This window comes from Saccopteryx bilineata, chromosome 7 (genome assembly GCF_036850765.1).
Source record: "Saccopteryx bilineata isolate mSacBil1 chromosome 7, mSacBil1_pri_phased_curated, whole genome shotgun sequence".
NCBI lineage: Eukaryota > Metazoa > Chordata > Mammalia > Chiroptera > Emballonuridae > Saccopteryx > Saccopteryx bilineata.
Window position 1 is genome coordinate 13,709,058 of NC_089496.1, and position 23,690 is coordinate 13,732,747.

General features: G+C 41.3%; 1 protein-coding gene across 1 annotated transcript in view; it reads right to left on the bottom strand.

The window, feature by feature from the left end:
- Positions 1 to 23,690, bottom strand: part of FBXL13 (F-box and leucine rich repeat protein 13) — a 327,926-nt gene that overhangs the window by 79,254 nt on the left and 224,982 nt on the right. Inside the window, exons 16-17 of the mRNA XM_066240027.1 lie at positions 20,595 to 20,714; positions 19,177 to 19,303 (exon numbers count right to left, since the gene is read on the bottom strand). Of these exons, the coding sequence (XP_066096124.1) occupies positions 19,177 to 19,303; positions 20,595 to 20,714 (247 nt within the window). The remainder of the gene's footprint in view (positions 1 to 19,176; positions 19,304 to 20,594; positions 20,715 to 23,690) is intronic.

The window sequence follows — 23,690 nt, forward strand, 5'->3', positions numbered from 1 at the left end:
GATGTTATTTGCTTGGAGTATTGTTTTCCAGCCTTTCACTTTGAATTTGTTTTTATCCTTGTTGCTTAGATGTGTTTCTTGTAGGCAGCATACAGTTGGATTTTATTTTTTATCCATTCTACTACCCTGTGTTTTTTTATTGATGAGTTTAATCCATTTACATTTAGTGTAGTTATTGACACTTGAGGGTTCCCTATTGCCATTTTATAAATTGCTTTCTGTTAGTGTTGTATATTGTTTGATTCTTCTCTTTTGTTTTTCTATCATTTGTTTTTATTTGGTTGTAATCCATACTTCTATCCTCTTTTACTACCTTTTTTTTTTTTTGTATTTTTCTGAAGCTGGAAATGGGGAGAGACAGTCAGACAGACTCCCGCATGTGCCCGACCGGGATCCACCTGGCACGCCCACCAGGGGTGATGCTCTGCCCACCAGGGGGCGATGCTCTGCTCCTCCGGGGTGTCGCTCTGCCGCGACCAGAGCCACTCTAGCGCCTGGGCCGGTGGCCAAGGAGCCATCCCCAGCACCCGGGCTATCTTTGCTCCAATGGAGCCTTGGCTGTGGGAGGGGAAGAGACAGAGAGGAAGGAGGGGGGTGGAGAAGCAAATGGGTGCTTCTCCTATGTGCCCTGGCCGGGAATCAAACCCGGGTCCCCCGCACGCCAGGTCGACGCTCTACTGCTGAGCCAACCAGCCAGGGCCTACTACCTTTTTAAGTCGTGTGCTTCTGTGGTGGTTTTTTCAGGGGTGGTTACCATTAAGTAATGAAAAGGGTACCTACCATATTCATTGTAGTACACTATCTTATGAGTGCTTCTGCACTCCATCATCCTTTGCTACTGTTAATCTTTGTCCTCTCCCACCCTTTTTTTGTTTTTGTTGTCACAGTTTAAATTTGATTTTATTGTTTTCTTGGTGGAGCTTTTACTTGTGGTTTTGTTTTGTTTTGTTTTTTGTATCTGGTTGAAAACCCCCCTTTGTTATTTCCTAAAGTGGGGGTTTTCTGATGATATATTCCCTCATCTTTCCTGTATCTGTGAATGTTTTTATTTCTCCTTAGTATTTGAAGGATAGCTTTGATGAGTATAGTATTCTTGGCTGGAAGTTCTTCTCTTTCAGGACTTTAAATATTGGGGTCCACTCTCTTCTAGCTTGTAGAGTTTCTGCTAAGAAATCTGATGATAAACTAATAGATCTTCCTTTATATGTTGTATTCTTCTTTTCCCTGGCTGCTTTGAGAATTTTTTCTTTGTAGTTGGTTTGTGCCAATTTCATTATGATGTGCCTTGGAGTAGGTTTGTTGGGGTAAAAAAACTCAGTGTTCTGTTTGCTTCTTGAATTTGAGGCTTTAGTTCTTTCCACAGGCTTGGGAAGTTCTCATCTATTATTTGTTTGAATATGTTCTCCATTCTGTTTTCTCTCTTCTTCTTCTGATATACCTATTATTCTTATATTAGTCTTTTTGATGGAGTCAGACAATTCCTGTAGGGCTTTCTCATTTTTTAAAATTTTTGAGTCTCTCTCTTCTTCTCTATGTTGTGCCTCAAGTTGCTTGTCTTCTATGTGACTAATCCTATCTTCTATCTGGCCTGTTCTATTAGCTAAGCTTGTTATCTCTTTTTTCAGTTCATGAATTGAGTTTTTCATCTCTGTTTGATTTGTTTTCATAGTTTCAGTTTCCTTGGTAATATATTCTCTGTGTTCACTGAATTGTTTTTTGAGCTCCCTAACTTGCCTTTCTCTGTTTTCTTATATATCTCTGAGTATTTTTAGGATTTCTATTTTAAATTCTTTGTCATTTAACTCCAAGGTTTCCAATCTATTAAATATTTTCTCCATATATTTTTCCTCATCTATCTGTGCTACATCTCTGTCTTTTGTATCCATGATATTTGATTTCCTTTTCCTTAATGGCATCTGAGGGTGGTTTTGTTAATAACACTAAAGAGAATTAATAAAGAATAAGAAGTAAAAAAAAAAGTTAAAAAAATTTTTTCCTTTTTTCTCTTTCTCTTTGAGAAAATACCATGAAAAACTATGAATTATATTGTGCTAAATGGAACAAAAACTACCTATAATGGAGGGCCTGAGTTAGGGAGAAGTGATAAAGGGGCAAAAAAGGAGGTAGGGACCCACAAAATGCAAAAATGGAAAAAATTTGCATCAAGAATAAAATGATTTGCTTGTAAATAATGGTTGACTGAGAGATATAATGAAAGGGATAAGAGGGAAACAAGGGAAAAAGAAAAAAAATACTATTATATTATGTGGAACAAAAACTAGGTTGGGAGGAATCCTAATAAGTTAAAAAGCGAAGTAAAAAGCACACAAAATGCCATCAAGAAAAAATTTGAGTCCCAAATAAAATAATTTGTTCATGAGTGAGGATCAAATGAGTGGAAAAGTAAAGGAGAAAAGAAGAAACTAAGAGAGAGGGAGAAAAAAGAAAAAGAGAAAAAAGAAAAGAAGAAAAAAAAGAAGAGAGAGTTAAGAGTTTTGGAGTATAACCCTCATAGAGAGAAAGGAAGAAGAAAAGAAAAAAAATGGGAAATGTAACACTTATGGGTAATGTAGTTCAAGTTGAAGACAGAAGAATAAGATGAGCAGAGAATAAAAGGGCCAAGGTGGAAGAAAAAAAAAAAAAAAGACAAGAAGATGCAAGAAACAAAAAAAAGTAGAAAAAGTTATAGTCTATGGATTTTTCTTGATTTTGAGAGGTTATCTTCTTCCTTTTTCTTTCCTCTCTCTCTTCCTGGTCGGTGGCTCTGTACCCCAGGCTCTGCCCCTGTGGCACACTTAGGTAGAGATTTGCAGTTGATGAATCTCTATGGTGATGTCATATACTAGGCTTCAGTCTCGTTGGTAGTCAGGGCTTGTTAGCGTTTGCAGGCTCCAACAATGGGAGAGTCAGTTTTCCTGGAGCCTCTCTCCTAGTCTCTCCTTCCTGAATTAGCAGCCTGGTGATCCAGCTATGAGGTTGTCGCTGCCTCTGCCTTTGTGTTCAGTGTGTGGGACTTCCAGACACTCCAAGGATAGATTTTTCTGTCACTGGTTGTAGAACTTGTTGAAATTTTGGGGAGAGGTATCAGGAATGCTCCTCATGGTGCCATTTCTCTGATGTCACTCAAATGCAACAAAGTCTTAATCTTCATGGATCTCACTTCATAGTGAGGGGACTCCAGAAGACTACATAATGAGCACTTGAGATCTAGTGTCCATAGTGGAAAACTTAGAAAATCAGACAAATGAAAATCTTTTTAAACCACTGTCTAAGCACACCATCTGGATCATTGCATTGACTCATTTTCCCTTCAAACAACAAATATGGCGATGACTAAGGCAACTTAAGCAACAGACTAAACTGCCCTACTTGTAGATCCTGTGGTCTTTAGTAAATGATAATTCTCCTGACGTGGGAAAAGATTTTTCCATATGAATGGAGATATAACATTATATTCAAACAATCCTCTGGGGTAGGAAAGGAATAAATGACATCTCATTTAATTAGACATTAAGAAAAGCTATAGATTAAAGACTTTTAAAAATACTTCAAGATGCCATCACAATAGTGATCTATTTTGCTCCCTTAAAAGCCCTGTCCTCTTAATGTTGATAGAGGGAAAGTGACATAGTTCCTCTTTCTCTAAAATGTGTTTATTAGATAACTTCTTAATTTTTGCTCACAGATGATACCTTAGTCACTATTTTGTACAAAGGAATGGCTGAGGGCAATAAAGTTGTTATAAGAACTGTGTGCAGTTTGAAATAACTGTGTTCGCTTTGCTTTCCACATTTAAAACAGCTTTCTCAGTTAAAATCTTTCTAGATTTCTAAATATCTGTATTTTTGCCTTTACTAATTAACCTTGTGAGTTTCCATTATTTTCAGAATGCAAGGCCCCCTCACCCTCTGCAAACCTAAAAAGTTCTTTCCTCTCCGAAGTAAATTGCAATGATTTCCCTGCTTATTTCTACCTCTCTATACAGCTGTCTTGTGTGACTGAGACTACATATGGCCATTTTCCCAACCTTCAGCAAAGCTGCTCCTCCCACTGTGGAAGGCACGCAGGTTCGGAAGAGACACCACCATTTATATAGACACTTAAGCCAAAATCTGGCATCATCCTTGATTCCTTCCCTTTCATCTTCACCCCTGTACTCAGTGTATTCCTATTTCTTGTCAATTCTTTCCTCTAAATGTTTCTCAGACCTGCTGATGTTGTTCCAGCCATCTCCCTGGTCTGAACCCTAATGCAGACCGTCACAACTTTTCCAACAGATTTCTGCTTCATAATCCATCACTGTTATATTTATTACTTCCAGCAAACAGAGTGATTTTTTAAAAATGTCAATCTGACCATGTCTGATTAACAATACTTAATGTCCTGCATTGTCAAAAGAGTGGGGAACAAATTCCTCAATGTGGCTTCTCGGCCCCTCACAACCTGGCCCCTGCCTGCCTCTCACCATCATCTCTTACCTCTCTCCTGACAATCAAGCCATACCTAAATCTTAACATTTCCTGGATGCCACCATATTTTAAACCATTGTATTTGGCTCAGGCTATTTTTTTGGTTCATCCCCTCCCTCCCCCATACTTCTTCTCTTGGAAAAGGCCAGGTCTTCCCTGACCTATGAGCCAGGTGGTTTCCTTCCCTTTGTTCCCGTATCCGCACTTGGTAACCATTTGCCCATGCCTGTCCTCCACTAGAATGCAAGTGCTAAGAGGAGGGGCCGTCTTTTATTCATTCTAGCAGTCCAAGCACTGAGCACAAACTAAATGTTTGTTAACCAAATGGGTAATGTGATTCTAACTGAAAACTTGTTATTGAAAAGAATTGAGAATGAACATAATTATTAAAAAACATAAATTTTTTTCAAAAGGCATAATTTGTCACATTTGATCTCTGGTAAATGTCTGTAACATTCCAGAGTTTAAATCTCAAATGTTAACTCTGCAGTCAAATTTGCATTTCATCAAACCTACAATCTAGTCTGGTGTTCAGCTGCCCAAGTTAACATCTGGGCCGACTCGTTTAATTTGACTGTCAGAGGTCAGCTTCCACAGCTGCTGTGGTGCTGCCTTGCCAATCAGTTGCCTTTTAGATCAGAGTTTTATTGATTTGGAAGAGGAAAACAACAACCTTCAGAAAACTTATTTTTCAGTCTTTTAGAAGGAAACAACTAGCATTCTTCCCCATAGATGTGCATTTACTTTCTCTCAGATTGTGAATATTCTTTCCAAGAAAATGAAAACAGTGAATGGAACTTGAGGCTATATTTTTAAGTTTTAACTTTTCTTCAATAGATAAAATTTTAATACATATATGGTCTTTGAAAATAAAAACTGAGTTTTCCTCAAAAGTTAAAAACTAAGAGCATATATATGTAACTCTATTTAACAAACATTAACCAAAGAAACAAAAACAAATGTTCACCAGACACTGCAGGCTTATGATAAGTTCTGTGGCAGAATTGTGTTTTAATGTATTTTATGATGTGCTTTGACTCTCTATTTCTTGTCACCCTGTGACCCTTCAGACAACAGAGGGACATTCTATTTGTATGTGTCAGTGAAGGGTTTTTACAGAACATTGGGGGAGAAATCTATTTAAACTTTTAAGGCCTTAAGTTTCAAATCCTAAACCCTGAAATCTTGGGGGTATAACATTTTTTAAAACCATGCAAAGCTCATAGACACGGACCACAATGTAGTGACTGCAAGGGGAAGAGGAGGAGACGGAGGAGGGTGGAGGGGGATAAATGGTGATGGACAGAGAGTTGACTTGGGGCGGGGAACACACAATGCAGTGTATGACTAATGTGCTGTAGAACTGTGTGTCTGCAATCTGTATAATTATGTTAACCAGTGTCTCCCCAATACATTCAAGTAAAAATAATAATAAAAGCCATGTAATCAGGGGGAACATTTTCTCCATCTCCAAATTAGATATGGAATCTATGCCAAGAGAAAAGAAAAGGAGCAAAGAAGACAGAAGGAAAGGGGAGAAGAAAAGGAAGGAGAAGGAAGAGAGGAGGAGAAGAAGGGAGAGGAAAGGAAAGGAGGGAAAAAACAGGGGGAGAGAGAGTAAGAGGGAAGCAAGAGGATGACATGCTGGAGGGCCCCATGCAGGGCCCTGTGCTCACCTCCCTGGGCTCTGTGCTCACCTCCCTGGACTCTGTGCTGTGCCTCCCTGGACTCTGTGCTGTGCCTCCCTGGGCTCTGTGCTGTGCCTCCCTGGACTCTGTGCTGTGCCTCCCTGGGCTCTGTGCTGTACCTCCCTGGGCTCTGTGCTCACCTCCCTGGACTCTGTGCTGTATGTACCTCCCTGGGCTCTATGCTGTACCTCCCTGGACTCTGTGCTGTGCCTCCCTGGACTCTGTGCTGTGCCTCCCTGGGCTCTGTGCTGTACCTCCCTGGGCTCTGTGCTCACCTCCCTGGACTCTGTGCTGTATGTACCTCCCTGGGCTCTATGCTGTACCTCCCTGGACTCTGTGCTCACCTCCCTGGACTCTGTGCTCACCTCCCTGGACTCTGTGCTGTGCCTCCCTGGACTCTGTGCTGTACCTCCCTGGGCTCTGTGCTCACCTCCCTGGACTCTGTGCTGTACCTCCCTGGACTCTGTGCTGTATGTACCTCCCTGGACTCTGTGCTGTACCTCCCTGGACTCTGTGCTCACCTCCTTGGGCTCTGTGCTCACCTCCCTGGACTCTGTGCTCACCTCCCTGGGCTCTGTGCTGTACCTACCTATACTCTGTGCTCACCTCCCTGGGCTCTGTGCTGTACCTCCCTGGACTCTGTGCTCACCTCCCTGGGCTCTGTGCTGTACCTCCCTGGGCTCTGTGCTCACCTCCCTGGACTCTGTGCTGTACCTCCCTGGGTTCTGTGCTCACCTCCTTGGACTCTGTGCTGTATGTACCTCCCTGGACTCTGTGCTGTACCTCCCTGGACTCTGTGCTGTATGTACCTCCCTGGACTCTGTGCTGTACCTCCCTGGACTCTGTGCTCACATCCTTGGACTCTGTGCTGTATGTACTTCCCTGGACTCTGTGCTCACCTCCCTGGACTCTGTGCTGTATGTAACTCCCTGGACTCTGTGCTGTACCTCCCTGGACTCTGTGCTCACCTCCTTGGGCTCTGTGCTCACCTCCCTGGACTCTGTGCTCACCTCCCTGGGCTCTGTGCTGTACCTCCCTGGGCTCTGTGCTCACCTCCGTGGGCTCTGTGCTGTACCTCCCTGGACTCTGTGCTCACCTCCGTGGGCTCTGTGCTGTACCTCCCTGGGCTCTGTGCTCACCTCCGTGGGCTCTGTGCTGTACCTCCCTGGACTCTGTGCTCACCTCCCTGGACTCTGTGCTGTACCTCCCTGGACTCTGTGCTGTACCTCCCTGGACTCTGTGCTCACCTCCTTGGGTTCTGTGCTCACCTCCCTGGGCTCTGTGCTCACCTCCCTGGACTCTGTGCTCACCTCCCTGGGCTCTGTGCTCACCTCCCTGGGCTCTGTGCTGTACCTCCCTGGGCTCTGTGCTGTACCTCCCTGGACTCTGTGCTCACCTCCCTGGGCTCTGTGCTCACCTCCCTGGACTCTGTGCTCACCTCCCTGGGCTCTGTGCTCACCTCTCAGGGCTCTGTGCTCACCTCCCTGGACTCTGTGCTGCACCTCCCTGGGCTCTGTGCTCACCTCCCTGGGCTCTGTGCTGTATGTACCTCCCTGGGCTCTGTGCTCACCTCCCTGGGCTCTGTGCTAACCTCTCTGGACTCTGTGCTGTACCTCCCTGGGCTCTGTGCTGTACCTCCCTGGGCTCTGTGCTGTACCTCCCTGGGCTCTGTGCTCACCTCCCTGGACTCTGTTCTGTACCTCCCTGGACACTGTGCTCACCTCCCTGGACTCTGTGCTATATGTACCTCACTGGACTCTGTGCTCACCTCCCTGGACTCTGTGCTTACCTCACTGGACTCTGTGCTGTACCTCACTGGGCTCTGTGTTCACCTCCCTGGACTCTGTGCTGTGCCTCCCTAAACTCTGTGCTGTACCTCCCTGGGCTCTGTGCTATACCTCCCTGGGCTCTGTCCTGTACCTCCCTGGACTCTGTGCTCACCTCCCTGGGCTCTGTGCTCACCTCCCTGGGCTCTGTGCTGTACCTCCCTGGGCTCTGTGCTGTACCTCCCAGGACTCTGTGCTGTATGTACCTCCCTGGGCTCTGTGCTGTACCTCCCTGGACTCTGTGCTGTACCTCCCTGGGCTCTGTGCTCACCTCCCTGGACTCTGTGCTCACCTCCCTGGACTCTGTGCTGTACCTCCCTGGACTCTGTGCTCACCTCCCTGGGCTCTGTGCTGTACCTCCCTGGGTTCTGTGCTCACCTCCCTGGGCTCTGTGCTGTACCTCCCTGGGTTCTGTGCTCACCTCCCTGGACTCTGTGCTCACCTCCCTGGACTCTGTGCTGTACCTCCCTGGGCTCTGTGCTCACCTCCCTGGGCTCTGTGCTGTACCTCCCTGGGCTCTGTGCTGTACCTCCCTGGGCTCTGTGCTCACCTCTCTGGACTCTGTGCTGTACCTCCCTGGGCTCTGTGCTGTACCTCCCTGGACTCTGTGCTCACCTCCCTGGACTCTGTGCTGTACCTCCCTGGGTTCTGTGCTCACCTCTCTGGACTCTGTGCTGTATGTACCTCCCTGGGCTCTGTGCTGTACCTCCCTGGGCTCTGTGCTCACCTCCCTGGGCTCTGTGCTCACCTCCCTGGACTCTGTGCTCACCTCGCTGGACTCTGTGCTGTACCTCCCTGGGCTCTGTGCTGTACCTCCCTGGGCTGTGTGCTCACCTCCCTGGACTCTGTGCTCACCTCCCTGGACTCTGTGCTGTATGTACCTCCCTGGGCTCTGTGCTGTACCTCCCTGGACTCTGTGCTGTACCTCCCTGGGCTCTGTGCTGTACCTCCCTGGGCTCTGTGCTCACCTCCCTGGGCTCTGTGCTGTACCTCCCTGGGCTCTGTGCTCACCTCCCTGGACTCTGTGCTCACCTCCCTGGACTCTGTGCTGTACCTCCCTGGGCTCTGTGCTGTACCTCCCTGGGCTGTGTGCTCACCTCCCTGGACTCTGTGCTCACCTCCCTGGACTCTGTGCTGTATGTACCTCCCTGGGCTCTGTGCTGTACCTCCCTGGACTCTGTGCTGTACCTCCCTGGGCTCTGTGCTGTACCTCCCTGGGCTCTGTGCTCACCTCCCTGGACTCTGTGCTCACCTCCCTGGACTCTGTGCTGTACCTCCCTGGGCTCTGTGCTATACCTCCCTGGGCTGTGTGCTCACCTCCCTGGACTCTGTGCTGTACCTCCCTGGGCTGTATGCTCACCTCCCTGGACTATGTTCAGCTGGAGTGAAGGCTGGAAACTCCTGATTGGATCGGTTATCTAAGTAAAGAGGAACCATCCCACCTTTCCCTGGTAGGGTTGCAAAAAGCAATGGAGCATCAGAGTTGTCCTGTGCTCATCATGTGTCAGCTAAGATCTAATGAGGAAAACAGAAACAACTCTATTTAAAACTGAGAAAATTTGAGTGACGTCACGGAAATGGTGCCGTGAGCAGCGCGTCTGACAGATCTCCCCTAAATCACAACAAATTTATCAACTAGAAACAGAAAAATTTATCCTCGGAGCATTCCGGAGTTCCACACAAACTGAAAGCGAAAGGACTGTTATCACTTGAATCTGAGAGACGAGGGTGTGGAGGAAGCTACCGCAGCGACGTTCATTCAAGCCACGAGGGAGTGCGCCTGTGGTGAGTCAGCCCACACTCGGGAGCCGCAAGCAGCCGCGGGCGCGCGCCCGGTCCAGTTGCAGAGCAAGCACCACCCACACTTCAGAGCAGCGAGCAGCCGTGGGCACGCGCCCGGTCCGGTTGCAGAGCGAGCACCGCCCACACTTCGGAGCAGCGAGCAGCCGCGGGCGCGCGCCCGGTCCGGTTGCAGAGCGAGCACCGCCCACACTCGGGAGCCGCGAGCAGCCGCCGGCACGCGCCCGGTCCGGTTGCAGAGCGAGCACCGCTAATGTTCCCAGCGGCCCGCGCACTGCGAGTGAGAGTCGCCAGCCACCGGTGCCTGGAGCACCCCATTCGCGCGCGTGCCCTGGGCATTCCACGCGCCCAGAGTGCCCTACTGGCCCGCACACCCAGGGTGCCCCATAATCCTGCGCCTGGTGCGATCCAGCTGCCAGCGGCAGGGCGAGCGGGAGAGGCACCAGGGTGGTCTTCCCTACTTGGGAGATTCTCTCTGTGGGCGGGGCACCTCACCCAGCCATTCAAGCTAACAATCAAGCGTTGGGGGAGGGGCGCGCGCAGGCAGCCTAAAATACCTTCGGGAGCACAGCTGCGACCCAATCACTGAAATTAGCTTAACCCATGAAATCTGTGCACCCTCAGTTCTAATTGATAAGATCTCTCTCAGTTCAGCAACCCAAGACAAGAGGCGTGATATTTTTTAGTGCCTCTCGCTAAAGGGGCGGGGGCAACTTCTGATTGATAGAGCCTCCATATTCAGGGATAAACGCTAACAAGAAGGACTTGGCAGATAATAAGATCTATACTACACTAGTCTCAAGCAGAGACTAGTGCCTCTTCTTCCCAGCCAAAACAGGCTACAAAGTGTGGAAAGCCTGGGTTGAGAGGTCCAACTGAATGCTAGGCGCTGAACAGTCACCTTGACAACAATTGACTCCCACCCCCGCCTGATTACACTGGAGGCCCTGACTGTCAGAGCCTTTCCCAAAGCCTTGCACTGAGTGGGGATAGAGTGGGGATTTCCCAGCTCTTTGAGCCTCTTACTCCCCAGGCAGAAGCAGTTGCAGCCTTATAGCTGGATCACCAGGCTGCTAATTCAGGAAGGGGGAACTAGGAGAGAGAATCCAGGAAAGCAAACTCTCTCATCATTGGACCCTGCAAACGCCAACATGCCTTGACTACCAGCAAGACTAAAGCCAATTATATGACATTGCCATAGAATCCCATCAACTGCAAATCCCTACCTAAGTGTGACACAGGGGCAGAGCCTGGGGTACAGAGTCACCGACCAGGAAGAGGGAGAGAAAAGAAAAAGGAAGAAGTTAACCTCTCAAAATCAAGAAAAATCCACAGACTTTACAACTTGTTCCACCAATTTTTTTGTTGTTGTTGTTTGTTTCTTCTATCTTATTGCCTTTATTTCCTCCACCTCGGTCCTTCTATTCTCTGCCCATCTTATGCTTCCCTTTTCTTGAACTACACTACCCATGAGTGTTACATTTTATTTCTCTTCTTCATCCTCACCCTCCTTTAAGGTTATACTCCAAAACACTTAACTCTCACTCTCTCCTCTTTTGTTTTTTTTTTGTTTTGCTTTATTTTGTTTTTTTCTCTTCCTTTTTTATTTCTTCCTTAGTTTTTCTCTTTTTCTTATTTTTTCCTTTCTATTCGTTTTTTCTTTTCTCGTTTTACTTTCCTCCCATTTAATCCTCAATCACGAACAAATTAGTTAATTTGGAACTCAAGGCTTTTTTTGGCTTTATTTTTCTTTTTTGCTTTTGTTTTTGTTTTTTTCTTGTTTGTTTATTTTTGGGGCATTTTGGGTCCTTCCAACCCAAGGTCTCCATTGTATTTAGTCTTCGCTCCACTTAATACAACAGATTTTTACTTATTATTTTTATTTTTTTCTTCTTTATTATTCTTTTTTTGGTCCTTTTTTCTGGTTCCCTCTTATCCCTCTCATTATATCTCTTAGTTGACCATCACTTACAAGCAAATCATCTTATGCTTGTCTTAGATTTTCTTCCTTTTTTTTTTTTTTTTTTTGCATTTAGTAGGTCCCTACTCCCTTTTTTTGCCCCTTGAACTCTTCACTCAAAATCAGGCCCTCCATTATAGGCACAATATTTCCCTGAGGAGGGGAGAGGAGGGAAAGAGAAGAAAGAAAAAAGGGGGAAATAATAAATTATTACTGGGTTTTTTTGTGGGGTGTTTTACCTTTTTTTTTTTTTACTTTTTACTCTTTATTAATTCTAATTAGTGCTATCAACAAGACCACCCTCAGATGCCAATAAGAAAGAGGAAATCGAATATTATGGATACAAAAGAAAGAGAGGTAACACAAATAGATGTGGAAAAATCTATGGAGAAAAGACTTAACATATTGGAAGCCTTGGAGCTAAATGACAGAGAATTTAAAATAGAAATCTTAAAAATACTCAGAGATATACAAGAAAACACAGAAAGGCAATATAGGGAGATCAGAAAACAACTCAATGAACACAAAGAATATATTACCAAGGAAATTGAAACTATTAAAACAAATCAAACAGAAATGAAAAACTCAATTCACGAGCTGAAAAACGAGGTAACAAGCTTAGCTAACAGAACAGCCCAGATTGAAGATAGGATTAGTGAAATAGAAGACAAACAACTTGAGGCACAACAGAGAGAAGAAGAAAGAGACTCAAAAATAATAAAAAACGAGAAAGCCCTACAGGAATTGTCTGACTCCATCAGAAAGAATAACATAAGAATAATAGGTATATCAGAGGGAGAAGAGAAAGAAAATGGAATGGAGAATATACTCAAACAAATAATAGATGAGAACTTCCCAAGCCTGTGGAAAGAACTAAAGCCTCAAATTCAAGAAGCAAACAGAACACCGAGTTTTCTTAACCCCAACAAACCCACTCCAAGGCACATCATAATAAAGATGACACAAACCAATGACCAAGAAAAAATTCTCAAGGCAGCCAGGGAAAAGAAGAGTACAACATATAAAGGAAGGCCTATTAGATTATCATCAGATTTCTCAGCAGAAACTCTACAAGCTAGAAGAGAGTGGACCCCAATATTTAAAGCCCTGAAAGAGAGGAACTTTCAGCCAAGAATACTATACCCATCAAAGCTATCCTTCAAGTATGAAGGAGATATAAAAACATTCACAAATACAGAAAAGATGAGAGAATTTATCAACAGAAAGCCCCCACTCCAGGAAATACTAAAGGGGGTTTTCCAATCAGATTCAAAGAACAAAAGAAAACAACACCACAAGTAACAGCTCCACCAAGAACACAATAAAACCAAACTTAAACTGTGACAACAAAGGAAAAAAAGGGGGGAGAGGATGGAGATTAACAGTAGCAAAGGACGATGAAGTGCAGAAATACTTATAAGATAGGGTACTACAATGAATATGGTAGGTACCCTTTTCATTACTTAATGGTAACCACCCTTGAAAAAACCACCACAAAAACACTTGACTTAAAAAAGGTAGCAACAGAGGAAAGAAGTATGGAACACAAACAAACACAAACAAATGATAGAAAAACAAAAGAGAAGAATCAAACTAGATACAAAACTAACAGAAAGCAATTTATAAAATGGCAGTAGGGAACCTACAAGTGTCAATAATTACACTAAATGTAAATGGATTAAACTTACCAATAAAAAGACACAGAGTAGCAGAATGGATTAAAAAAGAAAATCCAACTATATGCTGCCTACAGGAAACACATCTAAGCAACAAGGATAAAAACAAATTCAAAGTGAAAGGCTGGAAAACAATACTCCAAGCAAACAACATCCAAAAAAAAAAGCAGGTGTAGCAATACTCATATCTAATAATGCTGACTACAAGACAGAAAAAGTACTCAGAGACAAAAATGGTCATTTCATAATGATTAAGGGGAAGTTGAATCAAGAAGACATAACAATCCTTAATATATATGCACCAAACCAAGGAGCACCAAAATATATAAGACAGCCACTTATTGACCTTAAAACAAAAACTAACAAAAATACAATCATACTTGGAGACCTCAATACACCACTGACGGCTCTAGATCGGTCATCCAAACAGAGAATCAATAAAGATATAGTGGCCTTAAACGAAATACTAGAACACCTGGATATGATAGACATCTACAGGACACTTCATCCCAAAGCGACAGAGTATACATTTTTCTCTAGTGTACATGGTACATTCTCAAGAATTGACCATATGTTGGGCCTCAAAGACAATATCAGCAAATTTAGAAAAATTGAAATTGTACCAAGCATATTTTCTGATCATAAAGCCTTGAAACTAGAATTCAACTGCAAAAAAGAGGGGGAAAAACCCACAAAAATGTGGAAACTAAACAACATACTTCTAAAAAATGAATGGGTCAAAGAAGAAATAAGCGCAGAGATCAAAAGATATATACAGACAAATGAAAATGAAAATACGACATATCAGAATCTCTGGGATGCAGGAAAAGCAGTAATAAGAGGAATGTTCATATCACTTCAGGCCTATATGAACAAACAAGAGAGAGCCGAAGTAAACCACTTAACTTCACACCTTAAGGAACTAGAAAAAGAAGAACAAAGACAACCCAAAACCAGCCGAAGAAAGGAGATAATAAAAATCAGAGCAGAAATAAATGAAATAGAGAACAGAAAAACTATAGAAAAAATCAATAAAACAAGGAGCTGGTTCTTTGAAAAGATCAACAAAATTGACAAACCCTTGGCAAGACTCACCAAGGAAAAAAGGTACAGGACTCAAATAAATAAAATCCAAAATGAAAGAGGAGAGATCACCACAGACATCATAGAAATACAAAGAATTATTGTAGAATACTATGAAAAATTATATGCCACCAAATACAACAATCTAGAAGAAATGGATAAATTCCTAGAACAATACAACCTTCCTAGACTGAGTCATGAAGAAGCAGAAAGCCTAAACAGACCAATCAGCAGGGAGGAAATAGAAAAAACTATTAAAAACTTCCCCAAAAATAAAAGTCCAGGCCCAGACGGTTATACTAGTGAATTCTATCAAACATTCAAAGAAGACTTGGTTCCTATTCTACTGAAAGTCTTCCAAAAAATTGAAGAAGAAGCAATACTTCCAAACACATTTTATGAGGCCAACATAACCCTCATACCAAAACCAGGCAAGGATGGCACAAAGAAAGAAAACTACAGACCAATATCTCTAATGAATACAGATGCTAAAATACTAAACAAAATACTGGCAAACCGAATACAACAACATATTAAAAAAATAATACATCATGATCAAGTGGGATTCATCCCAGAATCTCAAGGATGGTTCAACATACGCAAAACGGTTAACGTAATACACCATATCAACAAAACAAAGAACAAAAACCACATGATCTTATCAATAGATGCAGAAAAGGCTTTTGATAAAATACAACACAATTTTATGTTTAAGACTCTCAACAAAATGGGTATAGAAGGAAAATATCTCAACATGATAAAGGCCATATATGATAAACCATCAGTCAACATCATATTAAACGGCATAAAACTGAGGACTTTCTACCTTAAATCAGGAACAAGACAGGGTTGTCCACTCTCTCCACTCTTATTTAACATGGTGCTAGAAGTTCTGGCCAGAGCAATCAGACAAGACAAAGAAATAAAAGGCATCCATATAGGAAAAGAAGACGTAAAGGTATCACTTTTTGCTGATGATATGATCCTATACATCGAAAACCCGAAGGACTTCACAAAAAGATTATTAGAAACAATAAACCAATACAGTAAGGTCGCAGGATACAAAATTAACATACAAAAGTCCATAGCCTTTCTATATGCCAACAATGAAATATTAGAAAACGAACTCAAAAAAATAATCCCCTTCACGATTGCAACAAAAAAAATAAAATACCTAGGAATAAACATAACAAAGAATGTAAAGGACCTGTATAATGAAAACTACAAAGCATTGTTAAGGGAAATCGAAAAAGATACAATGAGATGGAAAAATATTCCTTGTTCTTGGATAGGAAGAATAAATATAATCAAAATGGCCATATTACCCAAAGCAATATACAAATTTAATGCAATTCCCATCAAAATCCCTATGAGATTTTTTAAAGAAATGGAACAAAAAATCATCAGGTTTATATGGAACTATAAAAAACCCCAAATAGCCAAAACAATCCTAAGGAAAAAGAATGAAGCTGGGGGCATTACAATACCTGACTTTAAACTTTATTATAGGGCCACGATAATCAAAACAGCATGGTATTGGCAGAAAAATAGACACTCAGACCAATGGAACAGAATAGAAAGCCCAGAAATAAAACCACATATATATGGTCAAATAATCTTTGATAAAGGGGCCAACAACACACAGTGGAGAAAAGAAAGCCTCTTCAACAAATGGTGTTGGGAAAACTGGAAAGCCACATGCAAAAGAATGAAACTCGACTACAGCCTGTCCCCGTGTACTAAAATTAATTCAAAATGGATCAAAGACCTAAATATAAGACCTGAAACAATAAAGTACATAGAAGAAGACATAGGTACTAAAATCATGGACCTGGGTTGTAAAGAACATTTTATGAACTTGACTCCAATGGCAAGAGAAGTGAAGGCAAAGATAAATGAATGGGACTACATCAGAATAAAAAGTTTTTGCTCAGCAAGAGAAACTGATATCAAAATAAACAGACAGCCAACTAAATGGGAAATGATATTTTCAAACAACAGCTCAGATAAGGGTCTAATATCCAAAATTTACAAAGAACTCATAAAACTCAACAACAAACAAACAAACAATCCAATAAAAAAATGGGAAGAGGACATGAACAGACACTTCTCCCAGGAAGAGATACAAATGGCCAACAGATATATGAAGATGCTCAGCTTCATTAGTTATTAAGAGAAATGCAAATCAAAACTACAATGAGATACCACCTCACTCCTGTTAGATTAGCTATTATCAACAAGACGGGTAATAGCAAATGTTGGAGAGGCTGTGGAGAAAAAGGAACCCTTATTCACTGTTGGTGGGACTGTAAAGTAGTACAACCATTATGGAGGAAAGTATGGTGGTTCCTCAAAAAACTGAAAATAGAACTACCTTATGACCCAGCAATCCCTCTACTGGGTATATACCCCAAAACCTCAGAAACATTGATACGTGAAGACACATGTAGCCCCATGTTCATTGCAGCACTGTTCACAGTGGCCAAGACATGGAAACAACCAAAAAGCCCTTCAATAGAAGACTGGATAAAGAAGATGTGGCACATATACACTATGGAATACTACTCAGCCATAAGAAATGATGACATCAGATCATTTACAGCAAAATGGTGGGATTTTGATAACATTATAAGGAGTGAAATAAGTAAATCAGAAAAAAACAAGAACTACATGATTCCATACATTGGTGGAACATAAAAATGAGACTAAGAGACATGGACAAGAGTGTGGTGGTTACCAGGGGTGGGGGGAGGGAGGACATGGGAGGGAGGGAGGGAGAGAGTTAGGGGGAGGGGGAGGGGCACAGAGAACTAGATAGAGGGTGGCGGAGGACAATCTGACTTTGGGCGAGGGGTACGCAACATAATTTAATGACAAAATAACCTAGACATGTTTTCTTTGAATATATGTACCCTGATTTATTAATGTCATCCCATTACCATTAATAAAAATTTATTTAAAAAAAAAACTGAGGAAATTTAATTGTGGCAGGAAATTGGCTACATGGGTAGAAGAGAAACTGAGAATCCTAAAGGATGATGACACAATCTAGGTTAGCAGCAGTGGGAAGCCACTATTAACCCAATGTGAGAGTACAATGGGAAAAGATGGTGTTACTGGAGTCCAGGGACCAAGGTTACCCATGGAAGCTGCAACCACAGATGGCCTGACTAGACAGTCAACCTTCAAAGAAATACAGTTGCTAATGATGATGCAAAGGAAGGTGGAAGACAACCCTGGCCTTTTCCTTCTGACCCTTCAGAAGCTCACAAATGCCCCATAAGCACAAAGCCAACTAGAATCTAGCTACCATGAGTCAGCCATTCTATAGCAGAGTGAAACAGGGGTGAGGTATGGTTTTGAGGGTAAATATACCCTGAGATCAGGAAAATGTCTCCAGGAGATGTCTAGGACTATGAACTAAGACAGCCTCCAGATTCCCCGTGCTCTTGCATGACCCAGGAGAGCCCAGAGCAAAGCACATATGACAAGGGAACCTGAAGAATTGAAGGGGCCTTGATGCTGCACAAGGAAGACATGTAAGGATCTACCTAGACAGGCAACCAAAGACCAAATGGGCCTGAGAGATCTCAATGGATTCCAGCTTGGACAGAAGACAGGACTTGGCTTCACCATAATGAACTGGCTACATATAACTGTCCCCCACGTCCACCCTCATATCACTGACACTCCAAGGAAGGGGAGAGAAAGCCATCTAGCAGAATGAAGGCTGAATCTAAATACACTCTTAAAGTAAGAGAAGAACCTAAACCAATGCACAGACATAGTCCTTCATCTAAAAGAACTCACTGAATGATGGGGAAGGATGGACACATAACACACATCAGTGATGCAGTAAGAAACAGAGGAACAGGCCAGAGATGCACATAGAGAAGTCCCTGGGCTTGTCTGGAAGGTCGGGCTTCTCAGAGAAGGCGTCACAGACAGGTGATATTTGGCGAGTTTAATAGGGATTCAGCCGGTAGATGGAGGGAAGAGTCTCCCTCTGTTTTCTTCTTAGATCCCTCTTAATGCACTGATTCTCAAGAGAAGCCAGTACATTATTTATCTAACTACAGCCCATTAAAGTCTTTCAGAAAGAAAGCAAATCTCTCCTGTTCATTTTCTGTTTGATTAATAAATGAGGCAGTGCTAGAGTGATGGGATGGGTGTGCCTTCCATTTTGACTCTAAAGAGTGGCACCAGCACCTTGCAGGAAATGAGTTCCTTAAAGTATGTCCTTTTGTAGATTTAATGAGGCCGTTTCTAGACTTCAGTTTTGAACTAGACTTAGATCACAAGGCACCCAGGTAGTCTTATCGAATGTGCAATCCACAAGAAAAATATTCTTAAGCCATCTAAAATATATGATTTCCACATTGACCAACTTCTATTGTGAAGCAAATTTCCAATCTGTCATGTAACACTCCACTCTTTCAGGACCCTCGCCGCAATATAGTATTTTGCCATTTTTAAAACAGAGAAACAAGACCATGATTTACAAATAACCTCATCTATCACTATTTCAGAAACAATACTCCTAAACTTGCCTTTAGTAATATAATAATTTAAGAAATAAAAAGAATTATGGTTCTGTCCATTGTTCACAAGATGGGAAATGATTATATTATAGATACAATGTTATTAAACTGGTCTGAACACTTTATTTTTTACCTCATCAGAGACATCTGTTCCAGAGAGATCTATTGATATCAAGGAGAAGATGTTTACGATATATGCAATTCCTAAGTCAGTCAAATGTTCACAATTTCGTAAATTCAAATAGTTTAAGTTAGGGCAGCTGAAAGAGAGCAGCATGAAAGATTAACTTTAGCTTTTTAATTATACTGTAGTAACAACTTCACGTAAAAACTATCTGAGAAAGCAATTGCTATTAAAGCAAGGATTTCACTTTTCTCGACTTAAAAGTAAACTTAAAAGCGGAAAATAATTTGCCATTGCAAAGTTGGATAAAAGGGAGTGGATTCTTATATGACGTATAATTTATTTTTTTAAACATCCTATTTTTAAAATTTTTAATTTTTTACTTAGGTATTTTTAGAGAGAGAAAGAGGAAGGTAGAGAGATAGAGACATCTATCTAGTGTATCAGGCCAATGCTCTAACCAACTAAACTACCCAGTCAAGGTTCTTATTGCTATTTCTAATAAGAAAAAATTTATCACATCCACATCATGTAAGTAACACAGTGAATGACCACTAAAAGTGTATGGTTAAGTGTCTCACTTATCCCTTCCTTATGAGTTTGCTACAGGAATTGAACTTGACCCTTAGTGTACACAAGACCCCTGATGAGCAACAAGAATAAACTCACCAGGTAGAACATCTCTTAGGAAATGCTTGAGCAAAGAGATACATAAAGATAATATCCTTGAAAAATACAGGGAAGTCACTCATGACTATATATTCATAACTTTATGAATGACTCCATTTCAAACTTTCTCTGAGGTGAAATTAATAAGAAACATCTCAAATACAATCAAAAGATTAGTTTAGTCTATAACTTCAATCAATAACTTTTACTTGATTTCACCGAGTATTGGCCCAGCTTCTGGGCATCCCTGATGTTTTCCAAATGACTTGGAAGGTCTCTCGTATCTCTCTCTCTCTCTCTCTCTCTCTGTCTCCCCCTCTCTCTCTCGTATTTTTCTGAAGTGAGAAACAGGGAGGCAGAGAGACAGACTCCCGCATTCACCCGGCCGGGATCCACCCGGCACGTCCACCAGACAGCGATGCTCGGCCCATCTGGGGTGTTGCTCCATTCCAACCAGAGCCATTCTAGCTCCTGAGGTGGAGGCCATGGAGCCATCCTCAGCGCCCGGGCCAACTTTGCTCCAATGGAGCCTTGGCTGCGGGAGGGGAAGAAAGAGATAGAGAGAAAGGAGAAGGGGAAGGGTGGAGAAGCATATGGGCACTTCACCTGTGTGCTCTGGCTGGGAATTGAACCCGGACTTCCATACACTGGGCCAACACTCTACCTCTGAGCCAACCAGCCAGGGCTCTTGTATCTCTTTTATTGGCAGATATACAATTACTAATGACATAATATAAATTTTTATTGTTTTCTCATACCTCTCTGATAGTTTCACAAAAGAGGCATCACTCAGATTGATACAGTTACTTAAATTTAGCTCTCTTATTTTTACGCTTGAAGGACCATCAAGAAATTGCTTTAGTCCCGTATCACCAATTCTGTAGAAAAAGAATAAAAAAAGCTTTGTATGTGATTTGATATATAGTATATAGAATACTATTTATGTTTGGATCATGCTCTTTCTCCCTTGACATTGTATAAAGTGAAATGGTGTAATGATGTAGGAATATAAAAATATATGTGTGTGTATTATAAACAAAAATCAGACTGGCCTTAGATTTCTCCTCTGCAACAGAATTATCAAACAAACATTTGATACAAAAATATAAACAAAAATACTATAAATATCCAAGACCAGTCTGATTTATTTTAATTTTAGTTATGAATTGTTATTCAACATATAACATAAATACAAAATCAAGCAAAAAGAGCCTGATCAGTGGTTGCACAGTGGATAGAGCGCCAACCTGGAATGCTGAGGTCACCAGTTCGAAACCCTAAGTTTGCCTGGTCAAGGCACATATGGGAGTCGATGCTTCCTGCTCCTCCCCATCCCATCCCCCTTTCTCTCTCCTCAAACAAATAAACCTTTAAAAAATAAAATAAAATTTGGAAAAAAATTAGAAATTCAAAAAGAATGCAATTAACATGCAATTTTGTGTTAGACTCAGCTTTTGACAAAAAAGGGACATAAAATTTGAATACTAAAATGAATTAGCTTAAGTTCCACAGAATATGTTATAATATTAACATGCTAAACAACAGAACCTTCATCTTCCCCACCACCCTTACTACTAAGGAAAAAACTCAATTCCAAAAGGCAGAAATTGTGCACACCATAATTTTGTACCATGATGTCATAAAACTAAAAATAAATAAAGAAGTAACAATTAGATATTGAAAATTTGAATACATCCTTAGTAACTAATTCTTGGATAAAGTGAAAATCATATAAATATTATAAAACTATATATTTTTCAAAAATTAATTTATATTAATATAATTTCAATTAATATCTCAATAGAATTTTCTCTGAAACTTGACAAAATTATTCTAAAGTTTATTTAGAAAATAAACCAGCAAAAATACTAACTTAAAAGAAGATTACTGATAAGGATATTCTCATCTTATTAGACATTAAAACATTATAAAGCAATAATAATAACAGATAACACTTAGTGAGAACATATTATGTGCCAGACACAAACATTACATTAACTATGTGCACACTGCATTAATTAATGTAGGCACATTACATTATGTTAATTAATGTAAGGTATTAATTACATTAATGTATATTACATTAATGTATATTACATTAATTAAGTACATTACATTTATTAACTGATTCTCACAATATTAAATATATTCTTGGATTTTCCTCATTTACAGATAAAATACTATGCAAGATGAGACAGAAGACAGTTAAACTAAGGGAATAGAAAAGAGTGCCTAAAAATAGACACACATACACTCATGTGTATGTTTATATGGGTATGTATGTATATTTGTATATATGAATGTATATTATAATCCAGGAGATATAAAAGTTGTGTATGTATTTCAATTATGCAGGTAATGGTCCAAGTTCATTAGTTAATGCAATTAGTCTCAGTCCTGGTTGTGTCTTAGCTGGGGCTCTATCCCTAGATAGTCAGAGGCAGTAGCTCTGGTGTAGGCCTCTGGATGGAATGTCATTCAGCTCCTCAGGTGATTCTGACACCCTGGAATTTTATTTTTAAATCCTATATGTATTTTAATTTATCTTTTGGTTACCAATTCCTTATTTAAATGCCTTATAGCAGGGGTCCCCAAACTACAGCCCCAGGCCTGCATGCGGCCCCCTGAGGCCATTTATCTGCCCCCCCTGCACTTCCAGAAGAGGCATCTCTTTCATTGGTGGTCAGTGAGAGGAGCATAGTTCCCATTGAAATACTGGTCAGTTTGTTGATTTAAATTTACTTGTTCTTTATTTTAAATATTGTATTTGTTCTCTCTTTTTTTTTTTTACTTTAAAATAAGATATGTGCAGTGTGCAGAGGGATTTGTTCATAGTTTTTTTTATAGTCCAGCCCTCCAAAGGTCTGAGGGACAGTGAGCTGGCCCCTGTGTAAAAAGTTTGGGGACCCCTGCCTTATAGTGAAAGAATATAGTTTGTTGACATCAATAATTTATAAGTTGTGTGAACTTGCTTTAAAATTACACACATAATCCATTTTTTAAAGGATTGATGTGGGGATTGAGAAAATGTACATTCTTTGACTCTCAAGCTTATTGTTTTAGATGTAAAATTCCTCTTTTATAGATGAATTTTTAAAATCTAATCTGAAACTGATAAACCTCTGTGTTTTCACCCTATGTCATACTTTTTCATATTTTCTGTCTTGTTTTTTATTTTGCTGTCGTAGAAGTGTTATCTTCCAGCTCTATACTTCTCTCCTCAGCGAGTTCTACTCTGCTGATTAGCAATCCACTGAGTTTCTTTATTGCAATAACTATAGTATATGTTTATTTCTGAAAGTTAGTTTTTTCAAATAAATTGTTATTTTTATATTTTGTTGCCTGCTTGTATTTCTGAACTCATTACTTATTTCTTCAAACATATTAGACATTGTTACTTAATACTCTGCATCTGGTCGTTCTAATATATGAATTATTTGAAGGTCAAATATATTTTTCTGTTTCTGGTGACTCCTCATGGTGACTCGTATCTTTGTACATTTGATGTCCTCTAATTGTGAACACCTATTTATTTTATCTTAATCTATAGGAATCCTGAAGGCCTACACAGAAGATGCTTTCCTCCAGAGAAGCTTTGAGCTAACTTCTTCCAGAAACCTGGGTGCTTCCTACCTGGATCCCATCCTGTCCCCCTTGAAGAGGTCCAGACATTGCAGGAGTCTCAGGTTCTACCTCCCTATCCTGAGTCTTGCTAAAGCTGGTTCTCTCAGTGCAATGTTGAAATGAACATTTATGCGCAGAGCAGCTCTCTCCTTCACGTTTGTTTCATCTTAGAGTCTGTTCACTGAGACGGTGGTCCAGAATCAAGATATTGGATATTGGATTTCTTTTCT